The 27,533-nt window shown below is 39.8% G+C and overlaps 1 protein-coding gene across 5 annotated transcripts in view; it reads left to right on the top strand.

Moving 5' to 3' along the window:
- szt2 (SZT2 subunit of KICSTOR complex) overlaps positions 1-27,533 on the top strand; it is a 170,437-nt gene that overhangs the window by 101,608 nt on the left and 41,296 nt on the right. For 3 of the 5 annotated variants that reach the window (XM_088005191.1, XM_088005194.1, XM_088005190.1), the window contains exons 50-59: positions 1,385-1,564; positions 12,866-13,057; positions 13,375-13,574; positions 13,784-13,950; positions 14,763-14,860; positions 15,003-15,135; positions 17,228-17,355; positions 18,974-19,021; positions 19,634-19,755; positions 20,133-20,318. In XM_088005191.1, the coding sequence (XP_087861317.1) occupies positions 1,385-1,564; positions 12,866-13,057; positions 13,375-13,574; positions 13,784-13,950; positions 14,763-14,860; positions 15,003-15,135; positions 17,228-17,355; positions 18,974-19,021; positions 19,634-19,755; positions 20,133-20,318 (1,454 nt within the window). The remainder of the gene's footprint in view (positions 1-1,384; positions 1,565-12,865; positions 13,058-13,374; positions 13,575-13,783; positions 13,951-14,762; positions 14,861-15,002; positions 15,136-17,227; positions 17,356-18,973; positions 19,022-19,633; positions 19,756-20,132; positions 20,319-27,533) is intronic. The other 2 variants (XM_088005192.1, XM_088005193.1) reach the window with 2 other exon arrangements.

The raw sequence follows: 27,533 nt of genomic DNA, 5'->3' as shown, positions 1-27,533 counted from the left end.
CAGATGGCATTTTTGAGATGTGTAATGGGAACAAAGCATGTGGGACACATGCCTTCGAGTGAACTCCAGTGAACATAATTATTTGACTTTTTTCTTCTGCCGTTAATGTCAGATAAGTGTGGTTCACGCAATCTTGCTGTTCACTGGAATATGAAGTTCCATCAGTTGGATGTAATAAGTCTCTGCTGGGTTGTTTCCCCACCCTTATGAAAAATAGTCTAAGTATGTAAAATGTTAGCATACTTGAAGCCAGATTAATAATTCAGTATACTTTAAGTTTGTTAAGGATTATTTAACTTGAAACATGTTATTGTGGAACAACTAATTTTGTGCTTAATGTATTTTAATTGTAATGAAATTGTAGAAAATCACAATTTGAAGTGTGCTAAGTTTACACTTTTTTGGAACAACTAAAAGTATACTTTTTATACTTAAAGTGTCAAGATTTTTATGTAATATAAATGTGCTTAATTAGTATATCTTAAGTTTACCATTTTTATGAATGAATTACATTTAAAATATATTTAGAATGTTTTCAAAATATATGAGCATTATCCACTCTCTGGTTACTTTATTAGGTACACCTGTAAACTTGGCAGCAACTCCATGCATTTAGGCATGTAGACATGGCCAAGATGATCTGCTGCAGTTCAAACTGAGCATCAGTTTGAACTGAAAGGTGATTTAAATGACTTTGAATGGTTGTTGGTGCCAGACGGACTGAATTGAGTATTTCAGAAGCTGCTGATCTACTGGGATTTTCACGCACAATTAACTCTTGGGTTTATAGAGATGGTTGTGAAAACTAATCCACAAAGCCAGGAATGTCATTGGAGTGGAGCTAGACTCTGTCAGAGAGAAGGGTCCCTGTCCAAGATGCAGGTCATCTTTCACAACAAATCTCATCTACTTCATGATGTGGTGCCTGGATACAGGAGCACCTTCAGCCAGAGACTCATTTTATCAAAGTGAACCACAGAGCAACAGAAAATCATTTCTACCTGTAGCCATTAAACTATACAATAACTAACTTAAATCTACTTTTCTCTGCACTCATTTATAGGTTGTTTATAGATGATGCATGCATATTTATGTATTTATATTCAGTCATTGAATTACTTGCATCACACTTATATTTAATAAATTTGATCTCTTATGGTTATATTTGCATTATTAATATTTAACATATTGGGTGGAGTAGCCTGTCAACTAATAAGCAATTTCCCCTTGGGGATCAATAAAGTACATTTTATTCTGTTCTTATACTATTCCATAAACAGTCCAATTCTATTCCTGAAATATGTTTTTATATTTGATTGTGCATAAATTATACATCTTTATTAATAAATGAATTAATGATGCCATTTTTTGTCTTGTCTTTCAGGCATTGCCTGCATTGCTCTTTCATTTGTAGATGCTCAAGGTTGCCCCTTTAGGGTTGCAGCTCATGACTGTTCCTCTGTTCTAAAACATGAGACCTGCTCCATCCCTCTTCACCCAGAACATTTTGAGGAGCTGACAACTGTGATTAAAGCAGAAGCCATCAACATAAACCAAAGTTCAGGTAATATACACACAGATTGGCTTGTGTTAGGATAGAGCTCTGGGACGATGTTTTAGCCACTGTTCCAGTTTGGGGGTGACTGCCCCGAGGGCCCCGATGACCACAGGCACCACTGTGGTCTTCACCTTCCAGGCCTTTTCCAGTTCCTCTCTGAGGCCCTGGTATTTCTCCAGTTTCTCCTGCTCCTTTTTCCTGATGTTGTGGTCACTTGGTATTGCTACATCCACCACGGCTTTCCTCTGTTGTTTATCCACCACCACAATGTCCGGTTGGTTCGCCATTACCATCTTGTCTGTCTGGATCTGGAAGTCCCACAGGATCTTAGCTCGGTCATTCCACCACCTTTGGGGGTGTTCCCCACTTTGATCTTGGGGCTTCCAGTCCATATTCTGGACAGATGTTCCTGTACACTATGCTCGCCACTTGGTTATGTCATTCCATGTACGCTTTCCCTGCCAGCATCTTGCACCCTGCTGTTATGTGCTGGACTGTCTCAGGAGCCTCCTTGGACAACCTACACCTTGAGTCTTGTCTGGTGTGGTAGATCTGAGCCTCTATTGTTCTGGTGCCAGGCCTCTGTGCTGTCCTTGAGTCCAGGTTTTTCCATCCATTGGTAGGATTTCCTGATATCAGCCACTTCAGTTATTTGTCGGTGGTACATCCCATGTAGGGGCTTGTCTTCCCATGATGTTTCCTCCAGCACCTCGTCCTCTGTTCCCCATTGTCTGAGACATTTGCTGAGCACATCGTCTGTTGAGGCTTTGTCCTTGATGTATTTATGGATCTTGGATGTTTCATCCTGGACAGTGGCTCTCACACTCACTAGTCCTCTGCCACAGGCGGATTCAAGCACTGAATGATCATTATTGCGCATGTGCAGGTTGAGAGCTAATGACAACAAAGTCACCTGCCAGGGACCCACGTGACTCTATATAGTCACCCAGCGCTCAGTCCCTCAACCTTCTCGTGAGAAGCAAGGATTCCAAGGGACCAAGCACTCTGGTGGTCATCCAGGATTCATAGAACTGTAGTTATTGTAGTAACTTTTGTTCTGTTTCATCCCTACTGACCACCAGAGGCGGTGCTTTAAGCACTGGATGACGTATGCCAACAAGGTTACGAGGAATCTGCAACATCCAAGGGACAACCATTACATCACTCACCCTAATGTGATGTAAAGGTATGCTGCTCCAGAATTCCTTGAAGGGGATGGGGCGCAGCCACATTCATCCTGTAAACCCGAGCAAAGGTACTAGGTGATATCCAGGAGGCTGCACGGCATACAACGTCCAACAGCAACCCAGTCATGGCAGCAAACGAAGTTGACTGCCCCTCGTAGAATGGCACTTCACTCCCGCCGGCAGTGGCTGGTCCTGCAAGGCATAAGCCTTGATGATCAAATCCATAACCCAGTATGCAAGTCGCTGTTTAGAAAGTCCCTGACATTTCCGTGAGCCCACGAAGCAAACAAAAAGGCTGTTTGTCTTTCGGAAAGATGCCATGGCATTGATATATGCCTCAAGAGCACGAACAGGCCACATTGGTTCAAAGGAGTCTCCGGAGTCAAACCGGGTAAGATGGAGCAGCTGGGTACTGCCTGCTGCCAATGACACCTTAGGAATAAATGCCTCATCAGGCCACAGTGAAACACCTGAGCCATCAGGATTCCACCGGCAGCAGGGCTCAGCTATCAGGGCTCAGCAACGCGTGTGTGCAATTCTCCCAGACGCTTTGTGAAAACCATCGCCAAAACGAACGCCGTCTTAAGTGAGACTCTCCCAGTCGGTCCCTCCTATTTCCCAAGGTCTCAAATGGGAGGGACCAAAAAGTCTCAAGCACCAGGGAAAGGTCCCATGCCGGTGCCACAGGGTAGTTGGGTGGGTGCAAATGCCGAGCACCTCTCAAAACAGTACAACATCCTTGTCTCGGCCCACCGAACAACCATTCAGCCCAACATGCCTACAGGAAATAGCAGCCAGATACACTTCCAAGGTAGATGGAGATCATCCCCAATCCTGTAATGCCTGCAGGAAAGTCAGTATGTCAAAGTCTGAATACTTTGGTCCTGCCCTTTATCACGGCACAAGGTCGCATAGTCAGCTCATGTGGACGGCGCCCATGATTTAGCCATTGTACATCCTACAATGGCTAATACATGAGCATTAGCCATTGTAGGATGGCCCCTCCAGTCCTACAAAGTCCTATAATGTCCACTGCGCAAACTGAGCTCGTGCAGTAGAGGAAACTAAGTCCTCTCTGGCCAGAAGGGGCCCACCAACAGAATCCTGTGCCCCTCCTGACAAACCCTCAGGAAAGTCTGAAAAAGTACACTGAATGGTGGAAAGGCATTAAGGAGGGTCCAGGGCTAGTTGTGTGCTAGCGCATTGTGACCCAGAGGGCTGGTGTCGTCCAAGGAGAACCAAAGGGGATAGTGGATAGCAAAGAGGTCCACGTCCACCCTGCCAAAGACCTTACAGATGCACTCCACCACTTCTGCATGAAGTTCCACTCTCCTGGAAGCGGCTTCTGATGGGACAGAAAATCTGCTGGTATGTTCTGTGACTGTGGGATATAGGCTGCCCTGAGGCTGGCTGAGTATGCAGCTGTCCAGATCCAAAGCCATTGAGTTGACAGTTTCCTTGACCTGTTCCCTCCCCCCGGTGGTGGATGTGAAAAACCACAGTGGTGTTGTCTGACCTCACCATCACATGCTTGCCCTGCAAGTGCAGAAGAAAGCTCTGAAGAGCCAGAAGCACAGATATTGATGTGTTCCCTGCTCTGCCGCTGGGACCATGTCCCCTGTGCCATTTGACCCTGCCAGGATGCATCCGTAAATGCAACCTTCCGTCAACATGAAAAGGAACAGAGCAGCAGTGTTGTGTTCAAGACCACCTAACCCGAGACCAAGACAAGACCAAGACCAGAGTGTATCGAGACCGAGACAAGACCAAGACTTTTAGGGTCTGAGACCAAGTCAAGACCAAGACCGAGGGGAGTCGAGACCGAGTCAAGACCAAGACCAGCGGCCCGTGCTACAAGACACAATAAAATGTAAAATATGATCAAAATTGCTTTTCAAAATAATCTGAAAGATCCATATTCCCATAAGAACACCTAGATATTAAATACTTAATACATTTTACCAATATTAAATATTCCATTTCTGTGCTACAATGTGTGATGGTCTCGTGCCAACCCTAAAAACATAACACCCTGGGCATTTGTCCATATTGCTCATGTAAGAAACCACCACTGTCTGCACCATTAAACATAGCAATTGAGGCAATGCCCTGACGGTAAATAACGCTCAACTATGAACACTGACCAAGGAGCAACAAGCAAGAAGTAACCAAACAGAAGGCGCTCATCGTGACTGTTTTCACTCTCTCTACCAGTACATGAAGCCAGGTAGTCTGACACCATGGCAGACATTACAGCTGCCACTTTGAACAAAAACAATCAAAGAGCAATGTGCATGCTCTGCGTGCTCTTTCGTTCTTGTGTTTTAGTTATTTGTTAATTTAAATATCAACATACATAATTAAATAAAATAATGATACAGTGTACACAGAGGATTACAAGAACAAAGAACGGGTGTTCTGTCAGGTCAGATCGTCATACGCTTAGCACGAACTCACGGTGTTCTGTCAGATCAGCATACGTTGTCAGATAGTCGTACGCTTAGCTCAGACATGCATACGCTGTCATTACCATATGATTTTATTTAATCAGTAACATAGAATCATGACGTAGATCATCATACACTTGGTTATTAACAGTTGTATGGCATCCAGCTGCAGCCAGACCTGCTTTAAATACACTAAGACACTGATACTAATAAGACACTGAGGCCCCCTCAAAGTCTTCTGAGATGATGAGTGTTCCGTGTGGGGTCCAGATTCAAGCTGTTCCACCACATCTGGAGGGGCCTCAATGACAGCAGTCCCAAGGGCACTGCTGTCATATGCTCACAGCTGACGGATGCAGCTGTGAGCATACCCAAAAGTTACCAAAAGATACCGCACAAGAGGCAGCACCATGCCTCGCCTGAATACTGGGAGCATGCTCAATATACTGTTGAACCGCTGGGTTGACGGGCAAGCAGGCATTCAGATGGAATTCATGGAAATACCCAGAAATATTGTCTTCTATGAGGGAGTCAGACTGCTTTTCTCCATGTTCACCTGCAAGCCCAAGTGTCCCACACGATGAAGCACTAACTGGTCCCGTGTCACTGCACAAATGAGCCAGTCGTCCAGATACAGGAGGATCTTCAATCATTGTGCCTGCAGAGGAGAGAGGGCCATTGCGATACATCGGATGAACATCCTGGAAGACAGCGAAAGTCTGAACGGGAGGACCCTGAACTGGAAGTGCCTCCCTTGAAAAGCAAAATAAAGAAACCGTCAATGAGATGCAGAGATTGGAACATGAAAATAAGCTTCCCTGAGGTCTATGGACCAATCACCCAGGGAATGTGCCTGCAACACTTCCGTAGTGGTCAGCATACGGAAAGGCATGACCTTCAAGTACACATTCAGGCCCCTGAGGTCCAAGACTAGACGTACACCCCTGGTCTTCTTCTTCGGAACCAGAAAATACAGGGAATTAAAGCCCTCTGGATCCAGCAGGGCGTCCACAGGCACTATTGCTCCCTGGACCAGCAACGTGCAGATTTCTTGGTTCAGTGCCCGTTCCTTCACTGGGTCGCAGATACACACATAAGCAACCAGTTTCACACAACCACACACCTGTACTCAACACACCTGCGTGTTGAGTACATCGAGAACACTGGCAGGTCACAGGTGACTTTGTTGTCATTAGCACTCGACCTGCGCTTGTACAAGAATGATCATTCAGTGCTTAAAGCACCACCTCTGGCAGTCAGAAGGGATGAAATGGAACCACTACATTTTCAAATAACGCATGTCAGTGTTGCCATTTCCATCGAGTTAATTATGTACATACGCAACAAGGAAAGAGAAACAAGAAGGGAAATAGAGGGCACCTCCAGGAAAAAATAAAATACACTGCTCAAAAAAATAAAGGGAACACTCAAATAACACATCCTAGATCTGAATGAATGAAATATTCTCATTGAATACTTTGTTCTGTACAAAGTTGAATGTGCTGACAACAAAATCACACAAAAATCATCAATGGAAATCAAATTTATTAACAAATGGAGGCCTGGATTTGGAGCCACACATAAAATTAAAGTGAAATGTTCCCTTTATTTTTTTGAGCAGTATATATGTAAATATGAATAAATAAAGAGATAAAAAAAGTAAACAAATACTAAATGTAGCTAATCTGCTATAGAGGGAAAGTTAGTTTGTCTTGAAAGCAGTTGTAGTGGATTCCAAGTGAGTGTAAAATACTCAGAAGAGCCACGCAATGTCATCCTAATTTTCTCAAGTTTAAGAAAATAGAGAATATCTCTAAGCCAGTGTAAAATCAAAGGGGGTAGAGTTGTTTTCCATTTGAATAATATTACTCTATCAGCAATGATGGTCATAAAAGCCAGAGCACTTCCCTGAGATGGAGTCAAGGGGGGCCTTCCAGAAAAAAACTCAAGCAAAGCACTCAGGGGATTCGGGTCAATTTTCCTCCCAACCACATTCAACATAGCAGAAAAAAATCTCCATCCAAAAGGTATTGAATCGGGGGCACAGCCAAAACTTATTGATATTTTCAGGGCACTGTTGGCATCTGGCTCATGCTGAAGAGACAGAACTATACATTTTAGAGAAGACAGGATTTGGTATAATACACACTATTTACCAGTTTGCACTGAGTAAGACAGTGCCTAGCATAAATTGAGGACTTGCATATCGCGCCAAAATACATCACTAGAGCTCATCTGATAAGTTCCCCCCAATATCCTGCTCCCAAAGACTCCTAATCAAGTTTAAAGATCTCAAACGCACAGAGGCGATAAATTATACAGAATCGAAATGGAGCCTTTTATCCTGGTAGTGGACAAAAGTAGGGAGTCCAGATCAAAGTCTACCTGCAGATGAGGGAAACTGGGGAAATTACTACGAATGAAGCTTCAAATTTGTAGATATCTAAAAAAAAGTGATGCAATGGAAGAGCAAATCTATCATTATCAATGAATAAGTTCTTAAAGGTCCTTATGCCAATATTAAACCAAGTTGTAAAGGCTTTGTCCACAAGGGAGGGAGTAAAGATATGATTTACTGCAATAGGTGTATGAGGAGATAAAGCCTGTAGGCCAAATTGATGTTGGAATTGTATCCAGATCTTAAGAGAAGTTTTATATATATTATTTTTTGTATATGCAATGGTGGAAGATTGAATTGATGAACATAGCAGGGCCATAAGAGACACAAGTTTTACAAAATTTATCTCCATAACTAACCAGTCGTTGGGAGAGGGGGCTCCACAATTAAGCCAGGCTTTAAAATCTCTAATAGCCCAATAGTAGTACCTGAAATTGGGTAAGGCCATCCACCCAAGTGATTTAAGTCCTTGTAAGTATTGCCCAGACAGCCTCGGAGTCTTCCCTTTCCAAACAAAGTCAGAAATAAGACCATCTAACTCCTTAAAGAAGGAATTAGTAAGGATGATTGGAACACATTGAAATAAATATAAAAAACACGGAAGAATATTAATTTTGAAGCAGTTAATGCAGGCTACCCTTTGGTAGCCTGTTTCCCATCAGTGTCACTGATGGGAAACAGTTTAGGTAGTTCACTCTTACCTAAATTTAGTTTGTATCCAGATAACTGGCCAAAGTTTGAGAGCAAACGCTGAACAATAGAAATAGATATTTGGAGGTCGGAAACACACTGAAGTAAATTGTCAGCATAAAGTGAGACTTTAGCTTCAAGACCATATCTTTGTATGCCTACAATGTTTGGGTTAGAACGGAGCGTAGTAGCAAGCAATTCAATGGCCATCACGAGTAGAAGAGGACTCAATGGGCACCCCTGTCTCATTGAGCGATAAAGGGAGGAATATTTTGATCGAGTGTTATTGGTCATGACTGACGCCTGTGAATTAGAGTAAAGCAGTTTTATCCATGAAAAAAAAGTGTCACTGAGACCAAATTTTTTTAACAACATAAAATAAATATTTCCACTCAACTTGGTCAAATGCCTTTTCAGCATCAAGAGAGATCAAGGCTTCCTGAGTATTTGTAGATGGCGAGTTGTAAATCATTTTTAAAAGTCGCCTAATGTTAAAGAAAGAGTATCAGAGGATAAGAGGATAAATCCAATCTGGTCTGGGTGAATTATAGTGGGTAGGACCGCTTCAAGACGCATAGCAAGAACTTTGGACAGAAGTTTCAAATCTACATTTTTTTAAATGTAGATTATGAGGTGGTAGGATGAACAGGTAAGAGGATCTTTATCTTTTTTCACAAGAAGGGAGATGGTGACCTGACCAAGAGTCTGGGGAAAAATCCCCAAGGCAAAGGCTTCATTGCACACATTTAATAATAACGGTGACAGTTTATCCCAAAATCTTTTGTAGAACTTTGAGGTATACCTGCCAGGGCCTCCCTGGAGAGACTGCATTTGCTGCATTAAGTTCCAATGGCGTTATGGGTTTCCCCAGGTTAGTACAGTGAGCTGTTCAATCGTACGAATTTCCAAATTAGCAAAGAAATTGTCAAGTTCTGCAACTGAGGGTGTAAATTCAAATGAATAAATGATTTATAAAATTCCTCAAAAGTGAGGTTGATTTGAAGTGGGTCCATTGTCATGGCTGTGTCTGTTTGAACCTGAGGAACTTGCCTTGAGGCCGATGTCTGTCGAAGTTGATGTGCCAGTAGTTTGCTGGCTTTATCACCATGTTCAAGAAAGTGTGCACTCAATTGTAGCATGGCTTCTGTAGCATGGTGGGTCATGAGTATATCAAATTCAGACTACAATAATAGGCGTTCTTTATAAATATTTGGGGAACTAAAGGTTGCATACATACTATCAAGCTGTGAGATTTTCTGTCTAAGTTTATACAATTTTTCATTTCTTAATTTTTTCTCATAACAAATATAAGAGATTATTTCTCCTCCTGACAAAAACTTTCAGTGATTCCCAGAATAAAGCAGCAGACACCCGTGGGGTTCTATTAATAGACAAAAAGAAATCTATCTGTTTTGAAATATAATTTGTGAAGCTGCTCACTGAGAGAAGACATGTGTTTAGCCACCATGGAGGGCGTTCAGGCAACAGTTGGTTTAGTTTAATATCATTTAGAAGCAGAGCATGATCAGAAATAGTTATAGCATTATACCTACAACGTAATAATAATGACAGCAGTCTACTGTCGATTAGAAAAAGGTCAATAAAAGTAAATGTGTAATGCACAGATCAGTCAAAGGATTAAGAAAATGCCATGTGTCTGGCACATGGTACAAATCCTGCAAAAAGGATTGAATAGTTTTGGCTGCTGGAAAGGGTGTGACTGGTATAGAAGAGGAAAAATCTAAGTTAGGGTCGAGCCAGAAGTTAAAGTCCCCACCTATTATTAAGTAGAGCGTTGTTAGATCTGGCAAACAGGGGAACGCCTCATCATCACAGTTGGGTGCGCAAATGCTAGCTAGCACTACAGGTTGACCCTGAACTGTCCCAGTAACAATGACGTCCTCAGCCCCTCCTCAGTTTCAAATGCTTCAGATTTTTTTTAGATGAGTTTCCTGTTAAAAAAAAAAGAACTTTTGCTCCTAGCTAGTGAAGGTGTAGCACTTTGCTGCATTTGACAGGGTATTGAGCCCTTTACAATTAAAATTGACAAACTGAAGATCCCTCCTATCAAAGATGAAGACATAGCGAAATGTTAAATAACTTAAAAGTGTACCAAGCAATCTGAGCCTGAGCCAAATGAAGCGAGTGGGAAAGAAAGCATGAAACAGTTGGAGGTGTTCTAACATAAAAAACACAACAAACATGAAGAACATAGGAAATGCACTAAACTAATTGCAAAAGCATCCCCCCAAATGGAATGTGTGAAGCCCACCACAAAAAATGAAAAAAAAAAAAAAAAACCCAGAGCCTGACCTTCAAAGGTCCTTGGAGAAGTCTGGGCGAAATAAAAAGCAGGCCCCTCCTTGTGGAATGTAACTAGTGATAAAACAATAAGATGCATCTTAGCAATACTACAGAAAAAGACACTTATTGAGAAAAAAGAAAAATTAAATAAATTAAAAATAAATAAAACATAAATGAATAAAATAAAATAACAGATGATTAAAAACAGAAAAAAGAAAATTAAAAAATTAAAAACATATAAAATTTTATTTATTTAAAATTATCGATGGTAATTTTAAAAAAGACAAATAAATGGGAAATAGAAGTCATCAAAGAGTTACCATGTATTGAAAAAAAGAAGTATGCCTACCCCTCTTCTAACTTTTTAAAGATGCAGTAGCATTATGTAGAACCTCTGGGGATACAGATCCTAGAAACATTATGGAGGCAATTTTTAAACAGAGACCAGGGCCACCACATTTTTCTGATTCTTCTCTACGAAGTCAATGGCACAGGAAGCTGCTTCGAACCATTGAACCTGTCCATTTGGCAAAGTTATCCATAATACGGCTGAGTAGAAAAGGGCAAACTAAACACCCAGGCGGGAATGGAGCACTTTCTTGACTTTAGTAAAGGCAGCCCGCTTTTTTGCAACAGCAGTTGAAAAATTTTGATCATTTCCCCATTCCTTGTTTTAAAGCTTTACTGCATTTAGCTGCATGTTAATTGGCATAAACATCAAAATATACTCTGTTTTTAGCTTATGAATGATCGAAAATAAAATTACAAGACTTACAAATATCGTATGTTCCGGACTATAAGCCACTACTTTTTTTCTAAGCTTCGAACCAGTGCAGCTTATATGGGGATTTTTCTTCAACCACCAGGGGGCTCTTTAGCAGGAAGTGAATCCTTGGAAGTCAAAATTGGAAATTAAAGAAGAAAGCGCCCATTAAAACGGAATTAGGTTTTAATAGGGAATTGAAATTTGAGAATGTTGTTAATCACATAAATAGCGCTGAGGGGGAAAAAGAAGATTTTTTGTGTTTTAAACAATACTGGGATCATTATGAGGATTTGAGGTATAGACATTAGGATTCAATAGATGGCAGTAGTGCAACATTAATGTATGCAAGCTGCTGTTGAAATCTAAAGAAGCAGAAGAAGAAATCGGCCATTTTCATTTAGCACATGCTAGTAGCAAACACGAAAGAGATTTTTCTCTTTAAACTCATACGCCCTCATAATCAGTTCAGGTAAATCTAAACTTGGCATCTTTTTCTTTTTCAACCGTAATAAATGTGATATTCAATTGATCTATTATGACTCAATTGTTGGGTATCTGCCCCTCTCTGCTGCTGCTGCATCGTTGTGGAAAACCTGGAGCGGCAGATTTATCTGAGGCTTATAGTCAGGTGCGGCTAATAGTCCGGAAAATACGGTATATCTAAAATTTAACATGGCATTGTTACAACTTTAACCTCTGAATTCCCACACTTCATGAACAAAGAATAGTTTCTCTACCATTAACTTTGACTGGACTCACTTTACACTCATGCTCTGAGCTACTTTATGAATCAACAAGCAACATGCACCGAATATTATTCAAACAAAAGCAAAATATAACACCTGGAGTTAGTAAGACATCACGGTTTTCTAATCACCTAACCCTGCAGGACTTCCCCTTCTAACCCTTGGGTGTTAGAACTCTCAACTATTAGAAAAATGCTGTGTAGAAACGTAACACAGTGGCATCTACTGGTGAAATAAGAGGTTAACATCTTACAGAGTAGCTTTGGTGTGTTTTCACTGTGTACTACTTTGAAGAAGAATAAAAGAGGATTTAGCAATGACAACCGAAGCGCTGCCATTACCATCCAGATTGTGTCTGAGGCAAACAGGAAAGTCCGCCCCAAAACCAACCCGGAAGCAACTCCCCCCAAACAAAGGTTCTGCTTTGCAACTACTGCCAACCTCCCAACCTCAGGAAAGCACTAAATGCAGGCAGATTAATATGCCGAAATGCAAACAAAACATAATTTGTTCATTTTTGTAAAATAAAAATAGAACAAATTGTATATGAAAATATTTCAAAATCATAAAATAACCAAAATAATGTGGTGACATTTTTAGGTGCACCACACAGAGCAAGGACCTAACTTGGCAACAGAGCCTCTGAATCGGGTTCGAATGACACGCAGAAAGCCACAGGCCTCTTTAAACTTTCTTCTGGAATTTTCTACTTAGGTTTATAATACTCATATTTTTTTGCTTTAAAGTATTTCTGTTTGATTTCTTTCAGCAGCCCAACTAAACGTGCGCTTTGATATTTGGGAACAAGGGAACATCAGCCCCTTACAGCTGAGTGATAAACTGCAAGGGGCGCTGCGCCATGCACTCTGTGATGCCATCATGGAACTTAGAGTCCTGCGAAATCCTCTTTGTGTTGGTGTCACAGCAAGCTCAGACAGAGGTCAGAGAGAAGGAACTAAAGGTAACACTATCTTGAAAAATATTAGTTAACTTTTTTTAAATGCCTACCATAAAATTTAAATCCTGCAAACTTTTCTGCAGTGTATTACAAGTATTATGTAAAACCATCACAAATCCTGAGATTCCCTCTGACTTTTCAAAGACGCATCACAAATTAATAACACCTTCGCATTTCACAGCTTGCAGAAAGGAATAAATGATGCTTGCCAGTTTTATCATAGTAAAAACTTTAGAATGAACTGATTTATTGATTTCTAGTATTAGCAAATGTCCACAAACTTTTGTTTGACTTTGTATTATTGTGAAATCTGTTTTCAGGACAAGAGACATCTTTGTCTGAGGTGAAAGAAAAGAAGGACAGCCCCAGGCAACGTAGTGGCTCACGGATCTTTAAAAGCGGCCCTTCTCCAATCACCTTAATCCATTCAGCAGGTGTCAACCCGGTGATGGGGACCAGCACACCAGAATCTACTACTCCTACTAATAAAAGCTCACGCCGGAGCTTTTGGGATATTCTGGTCAGTTTTTCAAACATCATAGACTTTTATTACAGAGCTGTTCTTTCAGTGATTGCATGGCTTCTTCACTATAAACTAATAAGTTTATAGTATAGTACTTTCGAACACAAAAGTACTAATTAAATATAATTAGTACTTTTGTGTTCGAAAGTACTATACTAATTTGTATAGTCTATCTGTAAACAGAGCTAATCTTTTTCTTACATAAGAGTAAACCCGACTCAGCAGAGCTTGGGAGCCCCAAGACAACTGATGACATTGTTCAAGAAAAGGGAGAAGAGGGCAGAGCAGCACGACGAAGACACAAGACGGAGAACGTAAAGCAGCAGTGGAGTCAGGAGAGAGCTGTGGCTGTGGAGCTTGAGCAAGCTCAAAGGTGGTGTGGCTGAAACGTCTGATAAGGTCTTCATGTCATATATTTTAGGCTTCAGCCTTTAGGGTCCACAAAGTAAAGCTTCTGCAAAACAAAGGTTTCACCTAGAGACAGTTAAACCACCATGTGACAGTTCTGTCTTTAGTTCCACAGCAAAAAAGCAAATTAATAGCGGTTTCAAAATACTTCTAAAATTAGCTCTGTGCTCTGCCAACTTGGATATCTGGTGGTGGGATATGAAGGTACTTTTGGTGCAGAGGTATTTGTGTCATATAACTCAGAAGTTGAAGTTGCAGAGAAAAATCCTATAGGAGTTTTGTAAATATAATTTTTTTTTCAATCTTTCACAAATACAAAATAGCAGCTTCACTTCTTCAAATTCTTAAATACAAGACACAAATTTATGCTTTAAAAAAATCTTACACTTACATTTCACCCAAATGATCCAAAACAACAAAACAACAAAGCAAAAATGCTTTGTTGTTTTTAAAGCAAATCAGCAGAAAAAAAAATCATTGTTGCTTCCTGAACAATATGGCTCAGATAAATTGGGTTGAAGTCCTAGAACCAGCTCCTTCTTCATCACTCCATCTAGCTTCTTCTGGCAAAACCACAGATAAATCACTCAAATCTTCACTGAAATTTCTCACAGTTGTTAACGTTTTGATTTTCCCTCATTATTTAGCTGAATGGCAACGCTCTTTGCCTCAGTTACTAAAGATGAAAATTCAGACACTAACCCCAGACTGGTATTATAAAAGTCTGTGAAAAATATTCATCATTAAAAGCTTTTGTGCACACTTATGCTTGTTTAGGAGGCAGGTGTCTCAGTTGGAGGAGGGAGATGCAGGCACTTTACACCCTGTCTACCAAGATACTTGTGAGTCATGGATCACGTTTATGGCCAGACTTGGTGAGTTTCTGTCTGTGTGCTAGCACTAAATCAAAAGAAATTTCAGAAATGTATGTGACAATGACAGTTTTTCTGTTCAATGACATATCATAGCTCTTCCTGTTTCTCTTTTTAAAAATGCATGACAACTGCTGGTGAAAAGGCTGCCCCTCCATCCAACATTGCACGACTGAAATTGCATCCAACTTCCTGCTGCCTTCCATTTTGACAGAGGTCGTCAATTTGGTCAGTTCTTTGGCCAGTGACACAACAGTGAAATCATTTGAAAGGATGAGGTCAGTAGTTTCCTCCAAATTGATGCATTCTGAATCAGCCATTTCTTATTAGCATACTACTAATGGGATGTGGTGCTGTGGTCTTAAAAGTAGTTTTTGTCATAGAGTGTTTTGACTGCTAGAGCTGGGAAGTTTAACACCTTTTGATTAGAAGTTTAAGCTAAAAAGAATAACCTTAAGCAGAATTGTAAGCTTACTACCTACCTGGCCCGATGAGGTGACTTTGCTGCAGAGCACTGTGAGCCGTTTGAAGAAGGATTTGGTGGAATTGAAAGAAAAATACAAGGATATGGAAGGACAGATGAAGAGGTGGAATATCAGAGTCCTCGATGTCCCTGAAACACATTACTTAACTACTAGCCCAGTTGCCCCAGCTTGAGAGAAACTGTGATTGACCACTCACATTGGAATTGGGCAAAAGGGAAAAAGAGTGACGGGTCATGGGTCATGAATGTTAAGCTTCCATCAGGAGTATATGGAGATACTGCGCCATGCGTGCAGTCATGCCCCTCTTCAATTCAGTGGAGAACTGATCAGCATTTTCCCAATTCCACTACAAGCAAACCCAGAACCAGAACTGCATTTACAGAGATCTTTGAATTCCTCCACTCTCGCTACGGGTTACAATTCCCAGCTCCTCTTTGTATTAATCTTAGACTGGTGGGTAAGGGATTTACAGATTCTGGCAAAGCCATGAATTACATGCTGAAGATCCTCTTATCTTCTGATGACAGTAAATAACTTTAAAATGAATATGCAAAGACGATGAAAATATGATAAAACACGCTTTTTGGGAAATGGTTGCGCCAAGTTTTTCCAGAACCTTTTTTGGATCTAATGTGTCTTTCTGTTATGTCCAAACCAGGTGTCTACCAAATTCGATTAGGTTTTTATCCGGCTAGGTGAATCTCGTTAAGTGAAATAAAGTCTGAATTAAAACTCCTCAATGTCGATTGTCTGAGCTCCTAGTTAATTTAAGTCCATCCATTCATATTCCAGTGTGGAAGAGTGTATGGAGTATAACTTAAAGGCTAAGCTGGAGAACTTCCCACCTCAGACAACAGTGACGACTCTCTGTTGTCACCGTCGGCTCTGCCACAGACCTCATCACCTCCAGACTACCCTTGGTCACTTTGCTACTTCCCATGATGCAAAACTAATAGCCAAAGAGCAGTTGATTCAATAAAGTTTTAAAGTTTAGCTCAATAAACCATTCAGTATGCCTCTTTGTCAAGCAAATGTGAACATGTCCATACTTAACATTGCTTCTGAGAAGCTGTTTATTCCGTATAAAGCTAATATTTTCCTGGAAAGAGCCAAATTCCAGTTTGATCTCACTGGGGCGTCTTCCTCTATCCTTGATCCTCTTAACTGCAACAACACTGCCACTGCCTCGAAACAGCTCCTATTATAGTCTCACTGTGAGGAGCTCATTCACCAGGGCTGGAATACCTTCACCCTAGGAACAGAGTAATCTGGGGATAATCACGACCAGATCAGGTTCAGGTCTGGTACTGGCCTTCTCACAAGCCCAGTCCAGTATAGCCTCCATTTGTTCAATTCCTCTTATCACAATACTTACCTCTGGGTCCATGTTGTCCTGAAGTTGTTTTGCTCTCTGCGAAAATTCACCCTTTAAACACTCCTTGTTCTTGTTAATCATATTTTACAAAGAATCACAAAGGCTGTTGGCTTTAGAGTTCAGCTGCTCCTCAAATGTGATTTTTAGTACATCAATTTTTGGAGTTTAACAGCCTAAATTCATGCAGTGCACTGCCTGAATGTCAGTCAGCATCCTTATAGTCCGTCTGCCTTGTGAAAAAAAAGAAATGTTGGCTAATGACACAGACAACATTTGACAAGACTCTATGCTAAATACTTTTCTTACTCTTTTGGGGGATTAATACAAATACAAACCTTTTATTTTATTTTCAAAAAAGTTTTAATGTCTTGAATATGTCTAAATTACATCTGAGACGATGAAACATTACAAAAAGAATTTTACATTATGCTCTGCAGTATTTTATTTTACATGTCACTCAGTTTCAGACACCACATAAATGTTTGTCTCTGAATTTCGACCTTTTTACAGCTGCCCCAGCGGAGATGTGTTTTTTCCATTCCCTCTTGTCCAGCACCGCAGCCACCCTCCTGACGCTAAAAGAAGCTTCATTCTCATTGGGCGAAATTTCTACCAGTGGCACTGCTGCACAGAGCAAGGTACCCACCTGCTGGAATTTATCAGTGTAAAATCAGACATCTTGTGTGACACATGGAACTGCTGGCCACCTGAGCAATGTGAGGTTTATCACAGGCACAACTTGAACAACTTAACTTTCACTTCAATAGCCATTTGCTGTCTGATGCCGATGATGCATCACAGATTTTCAACATTATAGCAGGCATCTTCAAATCCAGACCTCAAGGTCCAGGATTGTAGATGTACCCTTGGTTCAACATGCCTTCATCCAATGGCTGAATGACCTCCTCAGTTCACTTCAGTTCAGCTTATTTATGTAGCGCCAATTCACAACAATATTGTCTCAAGGCACTTTACAACAAATAATTTCAATTCATTCATATATATGTGGATTACAATTGATCCCAGTTATGAAACAGTACATTATGCTGAATTAGTTATTCAAAATAGGTAAGAAAATGGAGTAGCTCCATTGAGCCACTGACTTACAGCATTCACTCCTCCTGGACAAGCACATAATGACAATTGCTTGTGTTGTGACTATACAGCAATTCCTCATACGAATCATGCATGAGGTGACAGTGGAGAGCAAAAACTCCCATTTAGCAGGGAGAAACCTCCAGCAGATCCTGGCTCAGTACAAGTAACTATTTGCCTCAACCAACTGGGAATTTGAGAAGAGAGAGCAGAATGCATGTAGGATTACTTTAGATGTTCATGAAATGAAAGAGTTAAGAGCAGGAGAAGCAAAACGATTGGTTGAAAGGAGAATTGTCTCAGCCAATCCACTCCTCCAAGAAGGAATCACGGCTTCTTAGCTTTCCTGTTCTAACGGAAAGCTAGACCAGGTGTAGCGACTACAGAGAGAAAAATAAGTTGAGCGAACAAAAAGTTAACAGTTAAAACAACAGGAAACAATTCAAATCAAAGAATAGTGAAAGAAAATGAGAGAAAGTGGTCAGCTTGTCCTCCAGTAGCCTTATCCTGTGGCAGCATAACTATAGAAAAAGCTCAGGATAACCTAAGCCAGTCTAACAATAACCTTTATCAAAAAGAAAGGTTTTAACCCTGGTGCTAAAAGTAGGCAGTGTCGGCCTCCATAGGAGACGAGCCTGATAACTAAACAATCTGCCTCCCAATGTACTTTTTGAAATTCTAGAAACCAGCAGTAAGTCTGAGAGCAACGTCATCTGTTAGGAAGAATCAGATGTGAAAATGAGAATTCTGGATTTAACAGCCAGCCAAAAAATAAATAAAATAAACCCTTTTGATTTCATGTAATAATACTGTGTGGAAAAAATGTGTTGCCATAATGAAAATGCCAGACCAAAAAAAAGTTGTTACCAAATTTCATAAGGAGCTGAGTCTTGTAAATTTCTGCATAAATTGAAATCAATTTCTTTCTGAAGTATATTGTTGTTTTAGCCTCCTGTGTGGTGTGAAAGTGCAAAGCCATGTTTGGTGCCAAAGCTTTTGAATATCCTGTACTTGCTCCTGCTGTGCTGTGCTTCTCTGTCAATGCCAGCAGTCTAACACTCGTGTGTTATTTTGCAAACATTTGCTTACATCATTATATGTTGAGCTGTGTTTCACTGTCCACCTTGCCTTGCTGTTTGTACCATCTCTGTTTGGCTGCAGAAGACAGTTCAGATGAGGAAAGCTCCCCAGGGCTAAATAGGTTCACACGTAAGTTTGGCTCTTAGCTAGCAATAACAATAATACTGCTCTTTTTTTTTTTTTTTACATTTTTCTTTAATAAATGGTACAACATATAATCTGTCACAGAATTCAACAAGAAATGTGCTGTCTTCAAATTAACCATATATATACATATATATATATATATATATATATATATATATACACGGTGCCTTGCAAAAGTAATTGGCCCCCTTGAACTTTTCAACCTTTTGCCGCTTTTTGTTGCAGTTTTTTATTTGTTAAAAAAGTTTAAAATATCCAAGACATTTTGTTCCACCTCACAATTGTGTCCCACTTATTGTTGATTCTTCACAAAATAATGAAAATTTTAGGTCTTTATGTTTGAAGCCTGAAAAGTGGCTAAAGGTTGAAAAGTTCAGGAGGCCAAATACTTTCACAAAACGCTGTGTATATATACATATATAAAATTCACATTATTGCTGTAATTTGACTGTAGCGTCTGTTGACTATCGTTTGACAATATAAGAATAAGAATATGAAACACTTATTTGAGAGCCCCTATCAGAGGATTGTAAGATGTGACTTGAAATGTTTTTGCTGTCCTATTTTTCCATATTTTCTTTTTTGATTTGCCAGCTCACAAGGGCTTCCAGCGGTTTGAGGCTCTGGACCAGACTGATCTGATGACTCCTGGCCATCCTGAAGCAGGACAAGCTCCCAGACAGAGATTCCTATTCATCAGCATTGCAGAGAAAAAGGTAATCATTTATGTGAAACTGTAATTATGTGACTGCTGCAGGGGCCAAATAAAAAAAACACATTCAGGAACTTAAAAGCTATTCTTGTTTATTTCAATATTGTGACATTAACTTAATGTGGCAATGTTATGAATATGAATGAAATGTTTGTGTTTTCCCCGCTCACATCACAACTAAATTACCAGCTATGCAATGTAGCAACAGTTGTCATTAGATTGTCTAAACACACACAGAGTTTCTCCAGATTCAGTTCTTGGGCCACAGAAAGTCAAAATCTGCAGACACAGAAACAATGAGAAACAATGTTCTGTAGTGGAAATGCAAAATGTCTGTCCTCAACATTTTTTGAATGTTCATGCTAGGTCTGCTTTTTGTAGGTGACTCTGTACAGTTATAACTGGTCTGTGGACCTGGGTGCATCTCTGAACCGTGACCTGGTACGCCTTGTGAAATGGCAGAATGCGAGGGCTCATGTTGTTCACTGCCTGTTCAGCCAAAAGATGGGCCTCTTCCATCACTACTGCTTCTCTGACCCACCTCTTCAGGAACTGGACTCCAAGCTGGTATGTTGAACTCAACAATGAAGTCACTGAAGTGATCTAATCACATTGACTGTTATTGATATAACATTATTGCAGCAATTATTACCAATTAAAATGTAATCATATAATGGGAAAATGATGAGATATTAAGAAGTGTGAATATAGATACTCAAGACTTATTCCACTCCTAACAAAAGCACAGATTGTGAAGTGTGTCATAAATGTCCTCATTTTAAACATTCGCACACTTTGTTTACTTTTGATCTGACAATTTTATAAATTACTTCAGATAAAAAGATTATTCCAGAAAAGGCATTAATCTTTGATATAATGCTGTTCATCACAAAAGGACCTGTCATAATAACATTCATCCAAGCTACAGTAAATGCCTTGTACTGCCTTCACCATATGGAAATGCAGCTAAACTCAGTCAGCTAAATTCTGCCTTGATATCGTGACTCTGAGGAAAGTTGTTTTCTTGTCCACAGCCTTATTGACAGGAATGAAGTGTGAAACTAAAAAACACAAAAACAATATATTACTTAAGCTTTTTTTCTATAAACATCTGCACATACGCTTAATGTAAATAAATGAAATAATATTCCACAGGATTTAGCTTCTTGTTCTTAGTTTACTGTTTTGCACAAACTAAAACCCTGTATTATGCAATGATTTTCAATTTATATAAGCACTAACTAACTTATGTATTGCAGTAGCTTGGTCTAATAATGAATTAACAAAAGTAGTTCAAAACTTGTAATAAACATTCATAAATACTTTAAATCAAACTTAACAAACCAGAAATTATATGAAAATAAGGATCTACAAAAATATATTAAACATAATACAGCCACAATGTTCAGAGGGAAGATGTTGACTGGACAACAGGTGAACTCCGACTCTCAGCCTGACCTTCTGGTTAGCATTCACTAAAGAAATGCATTTTTTTTTTCTCATTTTAGACGATGTTTATTTTCTTATTTCAAAAAGGAATTTCATGAAAAATCTGCAGAATGTGCCAGTTTTTTATTTGTCATAATAATCAATAGAATCAATAGCTACTATAGTTTAAAGGTTTTCAACATTGTGATAAAATTTTTTAAGCCTAGTTTAAAAAGCTCCCTAAAACCTTAAGGGAGCTCATTATAGCGTCGTTGTTTCAGCAGCGTACGAGATGGATGTGTGAGGAGAACAGGATGTTGGTTCAGCTGAAAGTAGCCTGGAAGGGCAGCATCTGTCATGATGTGGTGGAGGTGTGGACCCAGAGGTGGCAGGCGAGTGACGTGGTGGAGTTTCGTTTAAAGATTTAATGAAAACCAATCACACAATCAAACTTACAAAAATATGAGAGTCCATGGAAACAAAATCTAAAAATAAAGCCAAACTAAAGATGTGGGAAGAGATGAGGAAGGTGACGAGACGGACTGGCAAGTTGTGACTAAGATGGAGGAGCTTAAATACTGGGAGGTAGTAAATGGAGCGATGGACCTAACTAGATGAGATGAGTGATTACAGGTGTGAGTAGTTGGGACAGGAGCTGGCTGAGGGGCAGGAGAAGGTGGCACAGGGGAGCCAAGAAGATCTGCTGGGGAAAACATCCATCCATCCATCTGTCCATCCTTCCTTCCTTCCTTCCTTCTTCCTTCCTTCTTTCCTTCTTCCTTCATTCTTTCCTTCTGTCCATTCTTCCTTCCTTCTTTCCATTCTTCCTTCCTTCCTTCTTTCCATTCTTCCTTCCTTCCTTCCTTCCTTCCTTCCTTCCTTCCTGCCTCTCCAGCAAACGTTTCGGGTGAGAGGCGGAGTCACCCTGGACAGGTCGCCAGTCTGTCGCAGGGCAAGGAAGGAAGTAGAGTGTAACGAGTATGCGAAAATCAGCCAGAACCCAAAACGCAGCCAAGACCAGAGATCAGATCAAAAGGTTTATTACTAAATAAAGGGAAAAGGAGGGAGTTCCACAGGGGAGTGGTCACACTGGTGAGTGAGGAGGTGGAGGACCAGAGGGGTCGGGAAGCCAGCTTGGAGAGGGTAGGGTGAAAGGGCAGAGGGGGGCCGCGGGGACTCAGGGAGGAACTAGATGACAGGGACAAAATCCACAAACCAGAGGCCAGTCGTTTACACAGTCCAGGGTCATGCACAGGGGTTTCTCAGGCAAAGTAATCCAATAGACGGCAATCAGGAGGCAGGGTCAGGACCAGGCAGGGTTCAGCAACAGGAGGGCACAATCTTCAGAGCAGAGGGAAAAAGGCAAAAATCAGTGGTCAAAAAACAGGCAGGATCAGGAAACCAGAAGACTACTTGGAACATGGACTAGGCTTGAAAGCTGTGACAGTGGCAACAGACGATCTCGCACTGAGCTGGTGACGAGCAGCTGTTTAAATAGGCAGCAGCACAGAGCAGGTGAGGGTAATGAGTAATCAGCACACAGAGGGTGGAGCTGAAGGGATGAAATCATGACACAGAGAGCTGAAAATACTTCTAATACTAAAGAAACACTAATACTCAAGAAAACCTAATGAACTAGAAGAGAAAAAGACATGAGGGAAAAACATAAACAAACCTAAATAGAAACAAGGCTGATAAGAACAATAAGAACTAAGGAACATAGAGAAAGAATAACTAGAAGATCTAAACAAAGAAATAACCTAACTAGAATCACTAAAGAAAGATGGACATAGATTCAGACAAAAAGACGTCCTAAACCTAAAGTAACAAAATAATAATAAAAAAACCCTAGAAACACTACAGGGGGGAGCTAGAAGGACTTATGAAATAACCCAACTAGAATTACTGAGGAAGGTATACATAGACTCAGACATATAAGAATAACTGAATAACTGAACCTAGTTCTAACTATTAGAAGCTCTGCCAGGGAACTGAAAGAAGGAAAACAAGAACCAAGATAATACTAACCAAAAATAATTTACATATATTTACATAATAAAACTAAAATGACCATAAAGGGCTAACGTAACGTGAACTGAAACATGATGGAAAGATAACCAAATCCAAAAACCCTGAGTCCTGAAAGTATCTGCTCTTTAAAAGTGGAATAAGGCAGGTTTCATCAAGCAGCTGTTGTATCCTGAGGAGCATTCAGAGGTTGACCTTTAAATGTGATTGTTTGTACCTGTTTCACTACCACTATAAAATCTATATTGTTTTTCCCAACAATAAATGCTGGGAAGTTATACATGTTTGGCTCAAACTTGACCTATCTTAGTTATCACGAAAAAAAAATCTAATTTGTAACATTTGAGCTGCAGTGTGAGTCAATTTAGTGTAAAATAATTTGATTGTTGTAGAGCAGACCAAAGATGAAGATTACAAGAGTCACGTTTTTGATAGAGTAATGAACATGAAATGAATTTCCTGTTAGCCTCCCGCTAACAAAACAAACTCAAAAAAGTTAAAGTTTCCCTCCAGTAGTTTTACTCTTCAGTACTTCATTGCTGGTGACTGTAGATGGAAGACAAAATTAGAGCAGCAGAAAATTTGCCTGAACAAAGCTGCATCTGTCAGGCTTGTGATGTAAAGCAGAGGAAGCACCAGTGCACAGTTTGTCACCACGGCCTGCAGCCATTGTGCACTAACTGTCATATTCAGTTATCTGTGCTTGAGTTGCTCCACATGAACAATGTGGCCAAGCATTCCCTTTAGAATCAACCACACATAGTGGTGGTGCCAGGCTGTCCATGGCTTTACTATGTGCAGGATGATACTTGGTACAAAATAATTGCAAATGCATATTCATGTCATTAACTGTACTCCCTTGAAAAAGTTTATGTACTCCTACAACTTTCCCTCTGATTGCTAGCTGTTTGCATTGTTCTTTAACAAACTTTGTCAAAAAAGTTTGCACCATAAACATTTGATTGCAATTCTCAATTTAACACTGTCAAAATGATGGCTGTCCTCTTATTAAATTTTGCTGCTAAACTTTTAGTGCAACACAAAGTAAATCAAAATCTAAAAAGTTTAGAATTGTAGCTTTAAATGAGTTGATTATCGTGGTTGGTCCTATTTATTTCTGAATTATTATTTTTTCTTTTTGCTTCAAGCGGCATGTTTGATAACATTAATTAATATGTCACAATGTTTGACATTGTCTAGCAAAATGTTTTTACATCAGGCTACATGGCTACATACTCTAAGCTGCAGTTGTTTGCTGCTGAGCATGGTAATGTATGTGGCAAAAACAAGCATTAGTTTTATATCAACTTATAAGTTATGGGAAACTTCTCCAGGAGCTCTGCTAAATTTATTTGACGCTGTGGTGGCCAGGGCCCGACCCACATGGGGAGGACTTGGTCCTCGATGTGGCTGTCGCTGGTTAGGATCCTGGCCTGGTGACCTTTGCTGCTTGTCTCTCTCATTGCTACTTTCCTGTCGTAGCACTTTCAAATAAAGGCCACTAGAGCCAAAACTTGGCAAAAAATTTATATATACTGACGGCACAAAATCAGCCCAGTACTGGTCCACGTTCTCAAATGAGAAAGACTCACCTAGTATAAATTAAATACTAGGTGAGACCAGGAATAGGTGGTTTTCTGGCCGATTGCTGCATGCAGATCTTTAAAAAGACTGATCTGCCCATTTTTATTTTGGCCGATACCAATTTCTTTTGTCAGAAATGTCGCAAAGTATAGTGAGAAAATCGCCGAGTTGGGAATAGACTATTGTTAACTGCAAACGTTCAGACATGACCAGGTGGGCCGGTCTATCAGTCAAACCTCTTTCGTGGAAGAGCAGAAGAGGACAGTGGATAATATATATAACAAAATATAGGTTGGGGGGGAAAAATAAATAAATAAAGAGAGAGAAATTTGTAATTACACACTGTGCCAAAATGTCCAAAAATGGCACATTTGGAATGTTTTCCTGGAATTTTACCAACCAATTCCTTTTTAAAATGTCTGTGCTTCATTTTTTTGGAATGAAATTTGGTCTAGTAAGTGGTCAGAACCTGCAGTGGAAACCCAGAACCTAGAGGTTCTGGGTTTCCACTGCATGCTTTTAAGGAAAATCCACATTACGTAATGTATTTTATTAGAATTTATTATTTTTATTTTGTATTTTTTCACTGTGTGCCGTATGCATTTGCTGTTACTCAGTAACACAAATGTAGATTTTTAGACCTCTAGAGTATTTCCTGGAATATTACCTTTATTCTGATACCTGAACCAGTCAAATACATCTTGTAGTTACTGAGGTATATGAAATTAATTTTTGGGGAGTCATTTTCGACAACTGTCTAAAAAATCTACAAAAAAAGATGCTCAGAGGTAGGACCCATACACATTAAATGCAGGTCGATTAAATAAAGAGAGAAAATGGCCCGATCGTCGGATATTACTTAATAGCAAATATTAATGCAAGTTGTTCATGGTAAGATCATCGGCTTTCAATCAGATATGTCGACTACCTCTAAATAAGACAAATATATGCATAGTGAGCAATAAGGGCACTGGAATAAGGTTTTCCTAAAAGGTAAGTTTTTATTTAAAAACAAACAGAATTCATATAAGACAAATAAAATACAATAATTTCTTCACAATTAGAAGGAAAATGAAGATGCAGTTGCATTCATCAATGCAGGTGTTAAACTAAGCCTTCAAAAATTAAAAATACAGCTGGTTTTCAGCTTGATGCTGTGTGAGGTACAGACGCTGTGCTAAAAACACAACATGACATCAACTGATAATTACTCTGCAGGATATAATGTAAACAACACAATAAGTTTATAGCTGGTGTGCAAATGATATAATTGTCTGACTGCTGCTTACAGCAATCCACATTATTAGCAGAAATTGAGGAAACCAAAAGTTCACTTAGGGGCCCATATAGGCGCATGTAAATATTTGTATGCATATATACATACACACACAGGCAATGCACATATTGTATTGCAGCTGGGAAACTGGTGGTTCTTTTCTCTTAAATCCACAAGTTAATATTTAATATTTGTAGGGTTTTTTTTTTTCATTTTTTTATTTTAACATAACAGGTCAAATTCCCACCCATTCCTTACCTGCACAAAATCGGTACATCATAATACAACAGTTGCACAGTCAAGCCAACATGAGATAAATACACCACAAATTGATCCAAATCTTTCCACAAGTGAACAAAAAAGTTACACAGACTACTAAGGAGTGACAGGTCTGTCATTTACAGTCTTTCATTGAAGAAATGTTAGTACAAGGTCCCATATCTTCTCAAACACACTGACTCTATCTTCATTGTAATATCTCAGTCTTTCCAGATGTAGAGTATTTGCTGGTTCCCCCAACCATGGTTTAAATGTGAGCACAGAGTCCTTCTTCCTTCTTAATCACTATATCAAACAAAACAGCCATTTTCTCACTTTTTGTGGCTGACTGCAAAGCACTGGAGGCCCTGATAATGGCAATAAGTGGTTCTGGGTCTCATTGTTTTCCAAAAACTGTTGAAAAGAAGTGAAAGATTTTCTTTCAGAATGAGTGTCACTGAACACATGACCAGAAGGAGTGTGTCAAGTTAGCAGCCTGACAACGATTACAAATTGGAGACACACTTGTAAAGAAAGTGCTCAGCTTCTCCCTGGAGTAGTGGAGTCTCTGTAATGTTTTGAACTGGATACGATTGTGTCTGGCATTGACTGAACAGTCTTGTACACTTCATCAGGTAACTGCTGCCCTAACTCATCCTCCCATGCCGTCTTCATTCTGGTTGTGTCTACAGGCATACTACTAAAGACCTTATAAAAGTATGACACTGCCCCCTGATTGATGGGATCAAATTTATTTATTGCCTCCAGGGTTTCATGTTTGGTTAAAAGCTTCAAAATCTGATACATTTTTCCTATCCTAGTCTCGGACCTGTAGATAACGGAAAATACTTGACGGGGGAAGATTATATTCAGAACATAACTGTGCGCAAAAGAAGCAAAAGTTTCACTTTTATACAAGTCACCTATCACACTGTTCTCCACATCCGCAAGACATCATCGCTGAGACCTGGTGCAAAGGAGTGATTTTCACAAACAGGAGTATCAAAATAAACCTCTGGAGCTTTTAGAAATGTTTGTATCTGCTTCCAGATTCTGATAGTATTGCCAATGACAAAATTATTAGTATAAAGTAATTTACTGACTTTAATGGGACTGTTAAGGAGGGCAGTCTGGGATGTATTAAGGTAAGGTAAAATCTTTATTAATCCCGTAGGGAAATTAAGTTTGCCTGTATTACAACAATTCAG

The sequence above is a fragment of the Poecilia mexicana genome, unplaced genomic scaffold (genome assembly GCF_051168715.1).
Source record: "Poecilia mexicana isolate PSO_F unplaced genomic scaffold, ASM5116871v1 scaffold_4, whole genome shotgun sequence".
Taxonomy (NCBI): domain Eukaryota; kingdom Metazoa; phylum Chordata; class Actinopteri; order Cyprinodontiformes; family Poeciliidae; genus Poecilia; species Poecilia mexicana.
The sequence above is the reverse complement of the archived record's forward strand: the minus strand, read 5'-3'. Positions and strand labels throughout refer to the sequence as shown.